General features: G+C 32.9%; 1 protein-coding gene across 3 annotated transcripts in view; it reads right to left on the bottom strand.

Annotated features, from left to right (window-relative positions):
• Positions 1-9,697, bottom strand: part of LOC117926539 (transcription initiation factor TFIID subunit 1) — a 64,115-nt gene extending 54,418 nt beyond the window's left edge. The window contains exons 1-6 of one of the 3 annotated variants that reach the window (XM_034845662.1): positions 9,615-9,693; positions 9,453-9,508; positions 8,620-8,680; positions 2,898-3,004; positions 1,534-1,596; positions 1,296-1,341 (exon numbers count right to left, since the gene is read on the bottom strand). In XM_034845662.1, coding sequence (XP_034701553.1) covers positions 1,296-1,341; positions 1,534-1,596; positions 2,898-3,004; positions 8,620-8,665 — 262 coding nt within the window. In that variant the 5' untranslated portion in view covers positions 8,666-8,680; positions 9,453-9,508; positions 9,615-9,693. Of the gene's footprint in view, positions 1-1,245; positions 1,270-1,295; positions 1,342-1,533; positions 1,597-2,897; positions 3,005-8,619; positions 8,681-9,452; positions 9,509-9,614 lie in introns of those variants that run through there. The other 2 variants (XM_034845661.1, XM_034845663.1) reach the window with 2 other exon arrangements.
• Between the last annotated feature and the right edge of the window lie 4,427 nt (positions 9,698-14,124).

Below are 14,124 nucleotides of genomic sequence, written 5' to 3'. Positions count from 1 at the left end.
TGCTCCCACAACCATTCCAAATCCTATTGAGACAACAAACCCTCAGTTCCTCTCTGTTATTAAGATCCAAGTTCCCCCATTGGAACCTTCAAACTTTACCTAGAAAGCCTTTTTCTCCACTTCAAAAAACTTCGCCATCAGTCTATGTCAAGTCTTTTTCTTCCCCTGTAACTTGGAACTTTAACTTCAAGCGAAAACTACTTCGCCTATTTTTCATAAGACAAATATATTATTTATGAGGGGGAAAAAGTACGGAAAGGAGAATGAATCCCTTAAATAAAGAAGCATAAAACCTAGAATAATTCATGCAGGTTTGTTAATTTCCAGCACTATAAAAGTTTCTTAGTCGTAGAAAGAGATGAAAGTGGTCAACAAAGACAGAGAAAAGAAAACCCTTGGCAAGCACACCAAGGTTCCCTGGCAATCACACTTGGATTTCTAAACAATTTCACCTAAAAAGCAATTACACATTTAAAAGAAACTAAACAAGTACCACTACTAAATTTGAAACACTAAATAAGTTTATATAGACCTATAGAACTCTTTTTCCTAATAAGGCTAAAGATTATGTAGGAATATGACTTCCTTCCCTAGTCAATCTAAAAGCCACAAAGAATAGAAATTTGACCAGAAAAACTATTAGAACCAACCCTACTATAATAAAAGACTCCAAATAAAACCCATGAACTGCTAGTCTGCCAACAATATAGAAATTACTAATCCATCCCCAATGAAATATTTTTCCTCTTCTTTTGTAAGTCTGTAAAGGATGTTTTCAACATTGTTCCTTATCAATGAGTAAAATCCAAAACAGATGACACAACCCATAAGTGGGATACTAATTCCTTAAGAAAGGCTAATTAAGAAGTCAGCTTCCTAGTTGGCTGGGGAGGCTCAAACTCAGGACCTCTAGTTCATTACCAGAGGGCACTACCCTTGTGCTACTACCCAAGGGGCTCCCTAATTGGGCAATCTAAATGAACCCATCTGAAAGTCATCCCAAGATTTCTAGAAAGGTCTTGCCATTTTCATGAGAAAGAGATCATAACCCCACAGCCTCCCACCTACAAGGGAACCCAAGTGATTTTCTGAACTCTTTAAAAGAGTGCAAACTTCTGCTTCTATAGCCTTACATTTCACTAAGCTTAGAAATAGCACAAGCAAACAAATTACTACCAATAAGTACCAGTCAATTTCGGAAAACAGGGGGAAAAATTCATCAACTCGAGAAATAAAGATACTGACTGGACATCAAAAAACGGCATGAGTTAGTTTTTCTTGGCATACAACATCACCTTGTTCAGCACCATCAGCAGGTGTTTGAGGTGATTTTACTGACAGCTGAAATGTGAAGAACATCATTAGTATCAGAAGACAAAAGAACTCACCTATAAAAAAAAAAATTCACAAGATAAAAATAACTTAATGCTGAAAACATAGTAGCCTTAAATGTACAAGACCACTTGCATCTTAAATGTTCTTAAATATGATTAAAATCCATAAGGCTAAAACAAATGGCTGGGCCTTCCATACATCTATATCTGTTAGGGATGGTCCAAGCTTGTCCGCCAGTGCAGCAAGATGCTCCTTCGCATCCTGAAAAACATAATTGTACTTCTCAAATCAGAATTAATTATTATTATTTTTTATTTTTTTTATTTTGATAAGTTCAAATCAGAATTAATTATTGAATGACAGATTTAAAATATAATAAGTAATTGGATGAAAGGAAAAAATGAAAGAAAAAGGTCAAAAAATTACCCATTCCAGATATCAATAAGAAATAATTTGGTAACTGAAATCTTGCGATCCAAGGTTGAAAGAGTAGAGTTTACATAAACTCTACAGGGTTCAATTGCCATTTTGCAATTTGGTGGAACTAAAAAGTAATCAAAACAATTAACCGACACATTTGGTTTGGTACTACCTATTCTGTATCCAAAATCTTTACACTAGTTGAAAATTCAAATCTAGGGGATTTAGAAAGAAAAAGCCAATCCCATCTCCTTATCTTTAGCAATGTAAGCAGTGGGGATGCAATTCAACAGCTTCCTACAAACAAACCATGACTGGAGTGACTAAAATAAAGCTCAATTAGAAGAAGGCAATAAGATTAAACATAGGAAGAATGTTGGTTATGCTGCATGCCTTCAATTTTGGGTGTTTACTAAGATTTCAGAGTGGTACTATATCAGGGTTTTGCTTTAGCAAAACGTCCAAAATTGGGATTCTCTAAAGGGACTATTAGAGCAGCTTTACATCCATTAATTAGCTTCCTAGGGTAAGAATAGGCGGAATTTTGCCCTTGATGAAGCAATTAGATATCCTGTTATACCTTTCCACTTCTCAGTGGCTCAGAGTGAGGATGAATTTCATTAATTTTTTTTCTTTACAGGACAGTAAAATTATTGATAAAATTCTAACAATGAATAAATTTTTTTCAATCAGGCAAAATAAATTTAATCCAAAAATTGAATTTCCATCAGGTAAAATAAATTTTATCCAGAAATCAAACAATCTCTGATTATTGTGTTCCATGTAACTAAATCAGAATCTATCAACCATGCCAAAAAAAGAAAAAGACCGTGTGTTTACTTCATTATCCAAGTCTACTTGACAAGGGCAATCTTCATATACAGATTCAGAGAGTATTGGGAAATGGCCAAACTCTTTGTGAGAGACTGGATATATGATTATACCAGTCACAAGGCATCAAAAAAAGGTTTTCTTGAGAACCAGACAAAAAAAAAAATGTAACCTTTGACCACTGAAAATTTTCAGTGCTCGTACCACTACCAGATGCCGATCAATTAATGAGCCTGAAATGTTGCAAGGTCACCATATGTGTGTGTGTGTGCAACAGAATCATAATAAAGGTAATGGACAAAAAAATTTGCCTCATCAAGGTAATCAACATCAAGGTCACCAGCACCATCGACATTTCCAAACATAAATCCCAAAAGCCGGTTACTTGCGCCCCCTTCATCATACTCATCCTCATCATCTGCCAAATAGAATATTCAAAGCGTGTTACCACAATAATGCCAAACTATAACACTTCAAAATATGTGAAATGTCAATATCCAACATAACCTAAAAAGGATACATGTGGAATACATTCAACATGCCTCCTGGTCAAATAGCCAATAGGTATGTTCAAAAAAGCAAAAGAAGAACAAATTCCTATTTCATTGTAAGTAGCCGTAGAATCACATTGAACTTAGTTATATGCTTCAATCTAGCATGCAGGATAGAATGCCAAAAAAAAGAGATTAGATTGTGTCCCCATGTTCTAAGATCCAAGGATTAAACAAATTTGATACTTGGATGTTCATTTGCCCCAACCCTTTAACCTATGTCATGAAAACACAATATATAAGAACTTCTATCAGAAACACCCAAAAGGAAGTTAAATGGCAGTTGGACCCACTGCACATCCCACAACCACCCCTCCCAAGGAATCTTAACTTTGATGACTTGCTATGGACAATACCAATCAAATTGGTACAAGCAGATCTTTAGAGATTATTTGGAGAATCTGAGAGGGATTTTTCGCCATCATGCCAATTGCTCTGGCTTTGTAATTGGTTTGGGACCTAGGGTTCAGTTTCAATTAATGTGTTGGTGAAAGTTGAATCCTTAAATGTTAATAAACTTTATTTCACTCTGAAGGTTGTTGGAGACATGGTCACTGGTTGAAGGAGATCAGTGATTTAAGAACATACCTGACTACACTCACTATTGATCGTATGAGTCCCTTTGTTTTAGGAGATTTTACAGGAAAATTTTACCTTTCTAGAAGGATAGCTTCGTTTTTCACCTCAAGTTTTGTGTATATTGTATAAATCAATGAGTTCCTCATGAAAGCATGAACCAAGGCCTTAAACATGCTAGTTTCAATATATCATTTTAACATCTTTGGTCCATGAAATTAATTACCCTTCTTTTTTTGAAAATTCTCCTAGTACGAAGTTCCCACAGCCAAGCAACAGAACATAATCACAAAGAACAAAAAACAAAGAAGCTGCAGGTCATGCTAATCAGACCATAAATTGTTTCTAACTACATGATATAAAGAATTATCATTAAAAAAATAAAGTAAATTGAGGTTAGCATATTTTCTGCATATGTTAATGTCAAAAACCAACCTAAAATTGTCTATAATGACAGTAAACATTTCCACTTCAGTTCATTTCTGTTCCAGAGTAAAACAATACTTCCTTTCTTCTTAAAAGATAATCTATAGGAGCTTCTATTCCACACATAAAATCCAAATTGTAAAATGTTTTTCTTTATAGGGAAAAAAAATGACAACAAGCTTCTAGGGTTAATTGATATGGAATTCAATTTCTTGTCATTTAAAAAACTGTGAGGACAACTTTGTTTGAATGTTTCAGGGTATATGGGTTACCTCAAAATGGAGAGAGAGAGAGAGAGGGAGAGAGGAATTTTGGGCAGAATTGGGTGATATAAGAGGGCTTTGGAATGACTGCTAGCATATCAGAGGGTGTTGTGATTCTTGCAGCAATTCCTAATGAAGAAATTTGAGAAAACAAAAAGAAAACACACAGATTTAACGTGGTTCAGCAAAATGCCTACATCCACGAGAACAAGGTTGAAGATTTTCACTATATCAAAAATTAGGATTACATAAAAGGGTATTTATACTAACCTTCAAGTATTGAAAAATTCCAAAAAAATACCCCTGAAATGCCCCCCCAACCTATCGTTCATCATTCCACTCCAACATTTGCCCTTTTTTTCTCCATAAATGTCTTTCACTCAATATGAGCCACATACTACAACAAAGGGGAATTCAATATGGTCAGGTATCTTAGGTAAAGGCAGAATTGCCAGAGACACTACAAAAATGAGGCACTTTTCAAATATTATAGAGGAGCTTCATTTCGTGGAGTGGTAGGTTGAATAATCAGTTTTCATAAAGGTTAGATCATTTCCTTGTCTCTGAAGAGTGGGAGAACCACTTCAATGGACTAATTCAAAGAGTCCTCCCAAGGCCGAGCTTTGATCAAGCACCCACTTTATTAGATGGAGGAGGGATGAGAAAGAGCAAAACACCTTTTAGATTTGAAAATACGTGGCTGAGAATGGAAGAATTCAAAGAACTTGTCAAGAATTGGTGTGTAGGCTACAATGTTAGGGGTTCATACAGTCACAACTTAGAATTCAAGTTAAAAGCATTGAAATGGGATCTAAAACTATGGAGTAGAGGTTTTTGGGAATTTCACTACCAATAAAATTTTAGCTTGAAATCAAATTGGTTTCTAAGATGCGAAGTAAAAGAAAGTAGTTCTTTTAGCAAAGGAGGTTGAGGCTAGGAGGGGGGCAGTAGAGGAGTTTAGTAAGTGGGCTGCAATGGAAGAAGTCTCTTGAAGACAAAAATCAAGAGTTATAGCTAAAAGAGAGAGATAAAAACACAAAGTTCTTCCATAAAATGGCCAACACTCATAGGGAAAGAAACTATTTAGCTAAAGCTAGGGTAAATGGTGAATTGTTGTCAAAGGATGCAGCTATAAAGGTAGGGGCCACAAACACCTTCGATAGTCTTCTTTCCAAGTCATGGGAATGGAGACTAAATATTAGTGGGATGTCGTTTGATGTTTTAGATAGAGAAGACTAAACAAGTCCCTATGAGTTTCGTTTCTCTAAGAAGGAGGTCTTTTCAACCATATTAAGTTTGTGTGGGGATAAAGTCCCCAGTCCATATGAATTCTCTATGGCTTTCTAACAGTTTAGTTGGGAGTTTGTGAAAAGTGTAGTGATAGGATGTTTTGCAAAGTTCTTTGAACTAGGCTCTTTTTAAAAAAGCCCCAATGCTATTTTTATTATGTTAGTCCCAATAAAAAGGGGTGTTAAAGATTTCAAAGACTTCACACCAATAAGTTTAGTTGTCGGGCTATACAAGCTTCTAGCAAAAGTTTTAGTTAATAGATCAAAGAAAGTAGTGGCAAAGTGGTTTCAGCTTCTGAATATGTGCATATATGAAAGGTAGACAAATCCTATATACGACCCTATGAAGTAATTAACTCAAAGCTAAAGAGTTTCAAAAGTAAGGTCATATATAAGTTGGATATTGAGAAGATATATGACCATATTAATTTGGATTTTTTGCTAGCAATCTTAGAAAAAATGGAATTTGGCTTCAAACAGATAAGGTGGAATAAGTGGTGCATTTCTACTACTCACTTCTCTATATTAATTAATGACTCCATTAAGTTTTTTCCAAAGTATTAGAGGTTTGAGATAGGGAGACTCACCATCCCCATATCTTTCCATCATAGCCATGGAGGCACTCTTCCATATCCTAAGCAAGGCTAAGGAAGGAGTCTTCTTAATGGGTTGTTTTGTAGGTGGAAGAGAACTGCTATTTGCTCATGATATGTTCACCCTTTGTGATGTCGGTAAGGAGTATATGAAGCATTTGAGTTGGGTACTCATGTGGTTTGAGGTAATCTCATAATTAAAAATCAATTTGGAGAAAAGTAAACTAATCCAGTGGGGACATTCAATGTCATAAAGGACCTTTTTAGGGTTCTGAGATGTAAGGTGGGCATTTTTTATACTAGTTAACTAGGCTTGCTATTAGCAACCTTTTGTAGATCTTATTAAGTTTGAAATGTTGTGGAGGAAAGATTCAAAAACAATTCACTATGTGTAAGAGAAAACATTTATCAAAAATGGGAAGGCTAACACTAATAAAAAGCACACTCTCTAGCTTACCAATCTACTTCATTTCATTATTCGTGATACTAAGAAAGGTTACCTTGAGGTTGTAAAAGATTCAAAAGGATTTCCTTTGGAGGGGAGGTGCAATAGAAAACATGCCTCATCCAGTAAATTGGTCGATAGGAGGGTTAACTATGAATAATCTCAATAAAGCTCTCCTAGGTAAATGGAATTGGAGATTTGCAATTGAGAGGAAATCATTTTAAAAGAAGGTGATTATACGGAAACATGAGAAGAAAGATGGAGGATGGTGCTCAAGAGTAGTTAGGGAAAGGTATGGAGTGGGAGTGTGGAAGACAATCAGATGTGGGTGGGAGGCCTTCAATTCTAGGATCAAAGGTAATGGACAGAGAGTGAAATTTTGGAAGGATAAAAGGTGTAGCGAATTTTCCCTTGGAGAGGCTTTTCCTACTATATTTTCTATAGTCACTACCAAAGATGCATGGATAGTTGAGGTGTGGAAACAAGAAGGGCAAAGGGAATGTCGGAACCCTCATTTCTCAAGATAGCTCCATGAATGGGAGCTAGAGGAGATGGAGGCATTTTTTAGGAAATTTCAATTCCAGTCGATTGATAGTGACATTAAGGAAAAATGTTTAATTGAACTTGAAGCATGGTATTTTTTTTTTTTTTAATTAAATCTCTCCTCATCTTTGTCCCATGGAAGAACAGAGGCTTTCCCATCCAAATTTGTTTCGAATCCTTGAGGTCCATCAAAGAGTCAACTTTTTATTTGGGAAGACATGTGAGGAAGGATATTGAAATTGAACCATCTTAAAAGGAGGGGATGGATGATGTTGAATACAAGCTATATGTGTAAAGAAGAAAAACGGTTAATCACATCTTCTTTCACTACTTGAAGGTGGTCACCTTGTGGCAACTAATCTACACTTTGTTTGGATAGAGTGGATCATGCATTCCTCAATAGAGAATACCCTCCTGAGCTAGCATGGATCCTTTGTTGGGAGAAAGAGGAAGAAAGCTTGAAGAGTTGCTCCCTTATACCCATTTTAGACCATATGGAAGGAGAAAATAGGCAAGCATTTGAGAATACTAAAAATGCATATCAAGCGCTTAAACAATCATTTATGTATAATTTTTTTAGAGTTGACTAAAGTGTACATAAGAGATTGTTCTTTGTCCACATTGGACTGTATTGATTAGCAAAGCTCTATGGAGCATGTAGGAGTTGTTTTTTGTATAGCCCTCCACTTTGTATGGTTTTTTGATGCCTTTGCATGCACTGTATATCCTTTAATTTGCTCTTTTGTTAGGCATTGTTAATATAATGAATATTCGCCTATAAAAAAATTGTTTTTTACATAGAATTTGAAGGTAAATTCCAACACCTGAACTCGGGCTATGAAAGAATATAATGGCTCATCTTAAGACTTCAGTGGATGGAAGCTATTTCAAATATTTACCATTGCTTGCAAGATGGTTCAGATTTTCCAAAAATGGCACAATTTGCAATGATGGATTTGTACCATTTTAGAAGGTAAATAAAAAATGGAGCCATTCAATTTTCAAAACTTCCAAATATGTTAACTCAATAAACCTCCCAATCACAGTGTTTCACTCAAAACTTAATTAATTCCAAGTAGTAGCTTTCATCCTCTTAAAAAAGGTACACAACTTATAAAAAGCAATTGCTGTCAAAGAGAAATTATTTTCAACAACTGTTATGTGTAAGCCACTGACCCTTTCCTTCCTACTATTCCACGTAAGTACCAGTACCAGATTTTTTAATTCAAACACATATAACACCTTTAGAAATGAAATTTTCTCAAGGAATAAAAATCTTAAACGTCCTACATCAATCATTTTGAGATTAACTGCAACTTTTGCATGTGAGCTAAGTAACCAACTTACCGTCATCCCGGTCTTCCTGGGAGGCACTACCTGAACCATAACCCATTTCCTCTTAACAAATCTGCATTATATATAAGGAAAAAGTTATAACGTATCTAGTTATTAGAAACCAACTAATCCACGAGATAGCAAACCTGTTTATTTACTGGAAAATTGAGAGAGAGAGAGAGAAAGAAAACAAAACCAAATGCTATCCTAGTAAAAATAATTGTACAGTTAGCTTGAGGTGATTCCTTTTTACCTTTATGAACCAAAATAAAGGAAAATTAGAAGCTTCTTTCCTTTCACGGATTCGGTAAGGGTTAAATAGAAAAAGACTTAATAGCATTAATTTTTTTTGTTTTCCTATAGATAAAAACACAATATCACACAAGTGAGCCTCATACAACCAAGTTTTCACTACAAAAATAAGTAGCCTTTTACTTCGTTGCTAGTTTTCCTATTTCTAAAAACAGGAAACTTTTCAATTGTATCAGAAGCCGCGAAGTATTGAAATAGAAAAGAGAGAAACACTTCATCCAAGCGCAAATTCAATTCAGATTTAAGTCATACACACTAGAAGCAGTATATCAAAAATGCTATATCCAATAAATCATGAGTCATTACAAATAAAAATGAAAACATGCCGGACGTCAAATAGTCCCTATGCGACAGAGAAGAAATATTCAGATTAGGACCAAATAAACCAAGAGCCCTAAACGAAAGAACAGGATTCCTCCACTTTCTCAGCCACCAAACAGAGGACCAAAAAACCATACTCGAAATCAAAACCCTAGAATCCACCAATTCAATTTTAGCTCAAGTATAAATTTTTAGAACCGAGAATGAATTACCATAGAAAGCGCCAACTTTCGAAAGAACATTTCGAAAATGAGAATGAAATTTCCAGCTGAATTCAAACGGTACAGATTAAAAAGAAACGGAAAAAGAAAATGTATGAGTTGAATTTCCCCGGGAAAATTAGAAAGAAAAGTTGGCAAGAATTGGATACCAACCTTGTTGATCACAGAGATTTTTCGCTTTCCAATCGTAGAAACAAGAGGATGGTTGCCCTCCGTACACGAGAGAGAGAGAGAGAGAGAGAGAGAGAGAGAGAGAAAGAGGAAGAGAGAGAGAGAGAGAGAGAGATGTAATTTATAAATAACGAGGATTTGTCGGCTTCAGCCCGGATTTAGGACATCAATCGGGTCGGGTTGTTTCTGCCCAGTGAACCGACCTGAAAATCTTAGTTGGGGGCAGCGGTATGAAGGACCGTTTGGGTGTTTTTTAAAAATTGTTTTTAAAATAGACAACAAAAAACCAATTTTTTTCGAATTTTTAGAAAATAAGAATGTTTTGTAAGATATTTTAAAAAATAGTTTTTAAAAACAAAAAACTTGTTTAGGTGAGAGAATTTAGACCATGTTTGGTCATGTAATTTAAAAACATCTTTCTATTTTTTTAAAAAAAAATTTCTAATACCATTTTATCAATAATCTCTGAAAACAATTTTTCAAAACAAAATAAAATAAATAACAATTTTTAAAAAACAAATAAGAGTTATTTTCATGGATATATATTAAGATGCATACAAAGCAATTCAATTGAATTATAATAGTTGCATGATTTTTCTTAACACAAAGTAGTTCAAATGAATTATAATAGTTGCATAATTTTTCATACTTCTAAGCATTTATAAAATTATTTAGCTATCAATATTTGCAAATTTTGACATAAGAACTCTATATTTGTTGAGAAATACGATCTTTAGAAGTTGTGGTAACTAGTTGCTTCATTGGACAAATTCAATATATGACTTGTTTCGCTTGTAGTGTCTTTCTCATCTCCAACTTTAAAATCTTCTTCTATATATTGTCTAAACATTACATCATTTTGAGTCTACTTATAAATAAAATTATGAATAATACAATAAGCTATAACTATTAGTGGTTGTTTACTTAGTTTAAAAAAATGACATTATTTTTAAAATTAATAAAAAAAAACGTGCTTTCAACACACCAAAATAATGCTAAATTATATTTCTAAATGAAAAATGTCTATAATTGAATAATTCTTTGTAAGTTTTTTATTAATGACATATACCATGATAATCTTGTGAATTATACATTTCAACTCTATATGGAGGAAGAAAACCTATAGTACATGGGTATTCAAAATCAACGTATTCCACCTATTAATATAATATTAACAAAAGCAAAAAGATAGTCATATAATTATATAACTAGTTAACAAAGTAATAATTTAAATGGTTTTATCATTTACCTTTTTTAGACCAAGGAAATTTGTTTTCAAAACTTGTAATTACATAAATAAATAAATAAAAACAAAAAAACAAAACTCTTGAATCATTTGCAGTGCTTTTGCAACCTACATAAATAAATGTGAATATTATATCAAAATCGCATATACATAAAATATTTTGAGTCATTGTAGTTTTTCTTCCTCTATGGTTAACTTATTTTTCAGTAGGAACAAATGTGCTATGTGTATCATCAATTACACCAATGCATTTCTATTGGCAACAAAATATGATGATTTTTAGTTGACAAAACTCTTGAATCATTTATAGTGCCTTCGCAACTTACATAAATAAATATGAACATCATATCAAAATTGCATATACACAAAACATTTTGAGTCACTATGGTCTTTCTTCCTTTGTAGCTAACTGGTTTTTCAATAGGAACAAGTGCACTATGTACCCCTCAATTGCATCAATGGATTTTTGTTGACAACAAAACTTGATGATTTTTAGTTTTAATTTGCAACTTAAAGCACTTAAAATATTTTAAAAAAATTATAATATATATAAAGTCTTACATGTAACCATAGATAATACTTTGAGTTGTTGACAACATGAGCCCTTTTGCTTCATCAAGTAACTCTCATTCTTCTTTATACATCTATCCACCTTGTATAGTTTCTATAAGTCCATCTCTATCCCATAACCTTTTCCAGCTCTATCCACATTGTATAGTTTCTATAAGTCCATCTCCATCACATAACATTTTCCTCTCATGACCTAGAATATTTATAAAGATATTTCTAATAATTTTTCATATTTTATAAGGAAAGATAATATTATAATAATATATCAACTTTGGAAATATTCTATATAATATTTTTTTATAAAAAAGAAATCTTTATTAATTAGGAATTTGAGACACTTTTCAACAATCTCCATCTTGGAGCAAATTCCATTAAGTCAATATTTCATCTCTCCATGATACACTTTTTTTATATCACATCTCGACAAGAGAGAAATTGACTCCACCCTTCAACTGAAATTCCTTTTCTCTTCATCTTATGTGCTCTATAATTTTTTACTCTTCCAAAAATCTTCAACTCAAGCTCCTATAACAATTTGTTGTAGTATGTAGAAGCTCTAATACTAGTTTGTTGTTCCAGTGGAAACTCTTATACTAGTTTGTTATGATAATGAAAGCTTTTAATGCAAACATGTTAGTTCAAAAACATAAAGACAAAATAATCACACATACGACATATGAGGTTTTGACATGGTTTAACCAACCATGACTGTATCACAAATAAAAGAGATTTTTTTTTTTTACTTTACTATAGAGAATATTACAAAAGATAAAACCTGATACAACTATTGGTTACTAAAATATCTCGAGTTTCCCCATACCTTGTATCCACACCTTGAACCATGAGCCCCTCACTCTATCAGATATCTCACATTCTTTATTACATACATATCATCTTATATAGTTTCTTTAAGTTTATATTTATCTCATAACAATTTATCCTCATGATCTAAAATATTTATAGAAATATTCTTAATAAATTTCCTTATTTTATAAGGAAATATAATATTATAATAATTTATCAACTTAGGAAATATTCTATATAATGTTCTTTACAAAAAAAAATGAATTTGAGACACTTTCCAATAATGCCCAATAATTATTAGAAACATAGAAAGTGCTCATTCAATTATGACTTCTTGAGAGTTTTTAAATACTCTTTTTTCTTTCAAAGAGGAAAAAAAAATTCACAACTATAATTATGATACCATGAATGACATAACTGTAACAAAAATTATTATTTTCAACTTATAGGAATTTGAAAGGTAACTAATTGTCTAGCTCTATTCCTAGAGCTCTCATAGAAGGATCAAAGGTTGGATTCCTCATATTGAGGTATGACATTCTCATTTCTTCTTTTAAATTTGATTCAAATTAGTTTTAAGCTTCATTAATAGTTTTTCCTTTCATTCCGGTGTAAATGAACATAATCTTTGTAGCTCTAATCCATGCAAGAAGAAGAAAATTCAATTCAAACTAAGTCAAGACTTATTCACACTCAGAACATACAACAATTCATACACACAACAAATTAATTCTATCTATGAACTCTAAGCATAAAAAACATAATTATTAATTATGTCTAATTCTATCTAATTTATTATAGAAAATTGAACATAAAAACACAAAGATTTGAATATGAAAATAACTTTTGTATTGAAAATATACATTGATTACAAGAGAGTTGTTGATTACAAATAGGCTTGTTGACAGTAGAGGGATAACTAAAAAGACTAGATTTTGAAATGGGAGATTACAAAAGCTAAAAAGAGATTTTTAAAATACTTGTTGCTCGCTCTTGCACTCTGCCTTGTGATGAAGGTTGCATCTATTTATAAAGGAAATGTTGGACTTGAGTCTTAATGAAATCCGCCATAAAGTGTTGGGACGGCTGGAACTTTGATTAAATGAAGTCTTCTGGCAGGAGAAGACAACTTCTTCAGGTAGGAAATAAATTTTCTTTTCCCACATTGATTTTTACTATTTGAACTATTCAATCACTATTTGAACACTATTTAATACTATTCATTACTATTTAATTTTTTTTTTCTTTTGCGTTTTAAAAGCATTCTTTTTACATTCTTCACATTTTTTTTTTACTGGATAAATACAATGAGACAAATGTACAAAGATACAGATGTACAAAAGATTCTTGAAATATTTTATCTGGATTGACCCATAGGTCTTTCGTAAAGGATTAACTCAGGGTCTACATATGAATCATCTGATAAAGCTGTGTCTTCAGTTTCTTCATTTTCTTGATGATCATCAAATTTGTTTGAGGGTTTGAATAAATCCTTGATGATATTGTTCTAAATCAATAACAGCTGCTAATGAAGCTTGACATTTGTTTTTCAAAGTTAGAAATTCCTCTTGTGTCGGTCCTTGAGAAGAGCTTACTAAGTCTTTTGAATTTGATGAGTCTAGCCTTGAAATTATTTACAAATTTTTTTGTTGATAAACGAACTCATGATTGAATTTGTCCTACCATTTGATGTTGAATTCTCTGGAGAGAGATAATGGAAAATGAGGAGGTTGCGCTTGCTTCTTGATAATATTCCATGTAAGAATCCATGGAATTCTTAATTTGGAACAGAAAGTCGGGAATCTCGGTTGAGTGATAGATTGAGATGAAGTCTTGTTCTTATAGAAGTTGATTTTTTCTTGAATTTCAAGA

Source organism: Vitis riparia, chromosome 12 (assembly GCF_004353265.1).
Source record: "Vitis riparia cultivar Riparia Gloire de Montpellier isolate 1030 chromosome 12, EGFV_Vit.rip_1.0, whole genome shotgun sequence".
Taxonomy (NCBI): domain Eukaryota; kingdom Viridiplantae; phylum Streptophyta; class Magnoliopsida; order Vitales; family Vitaceae; genus Vitis; species Vitis riparia.
Note: the sequence above shows the minus strand (reverse complement) of the source record. Positions and strands in the feature narration are given on the sequence as shown.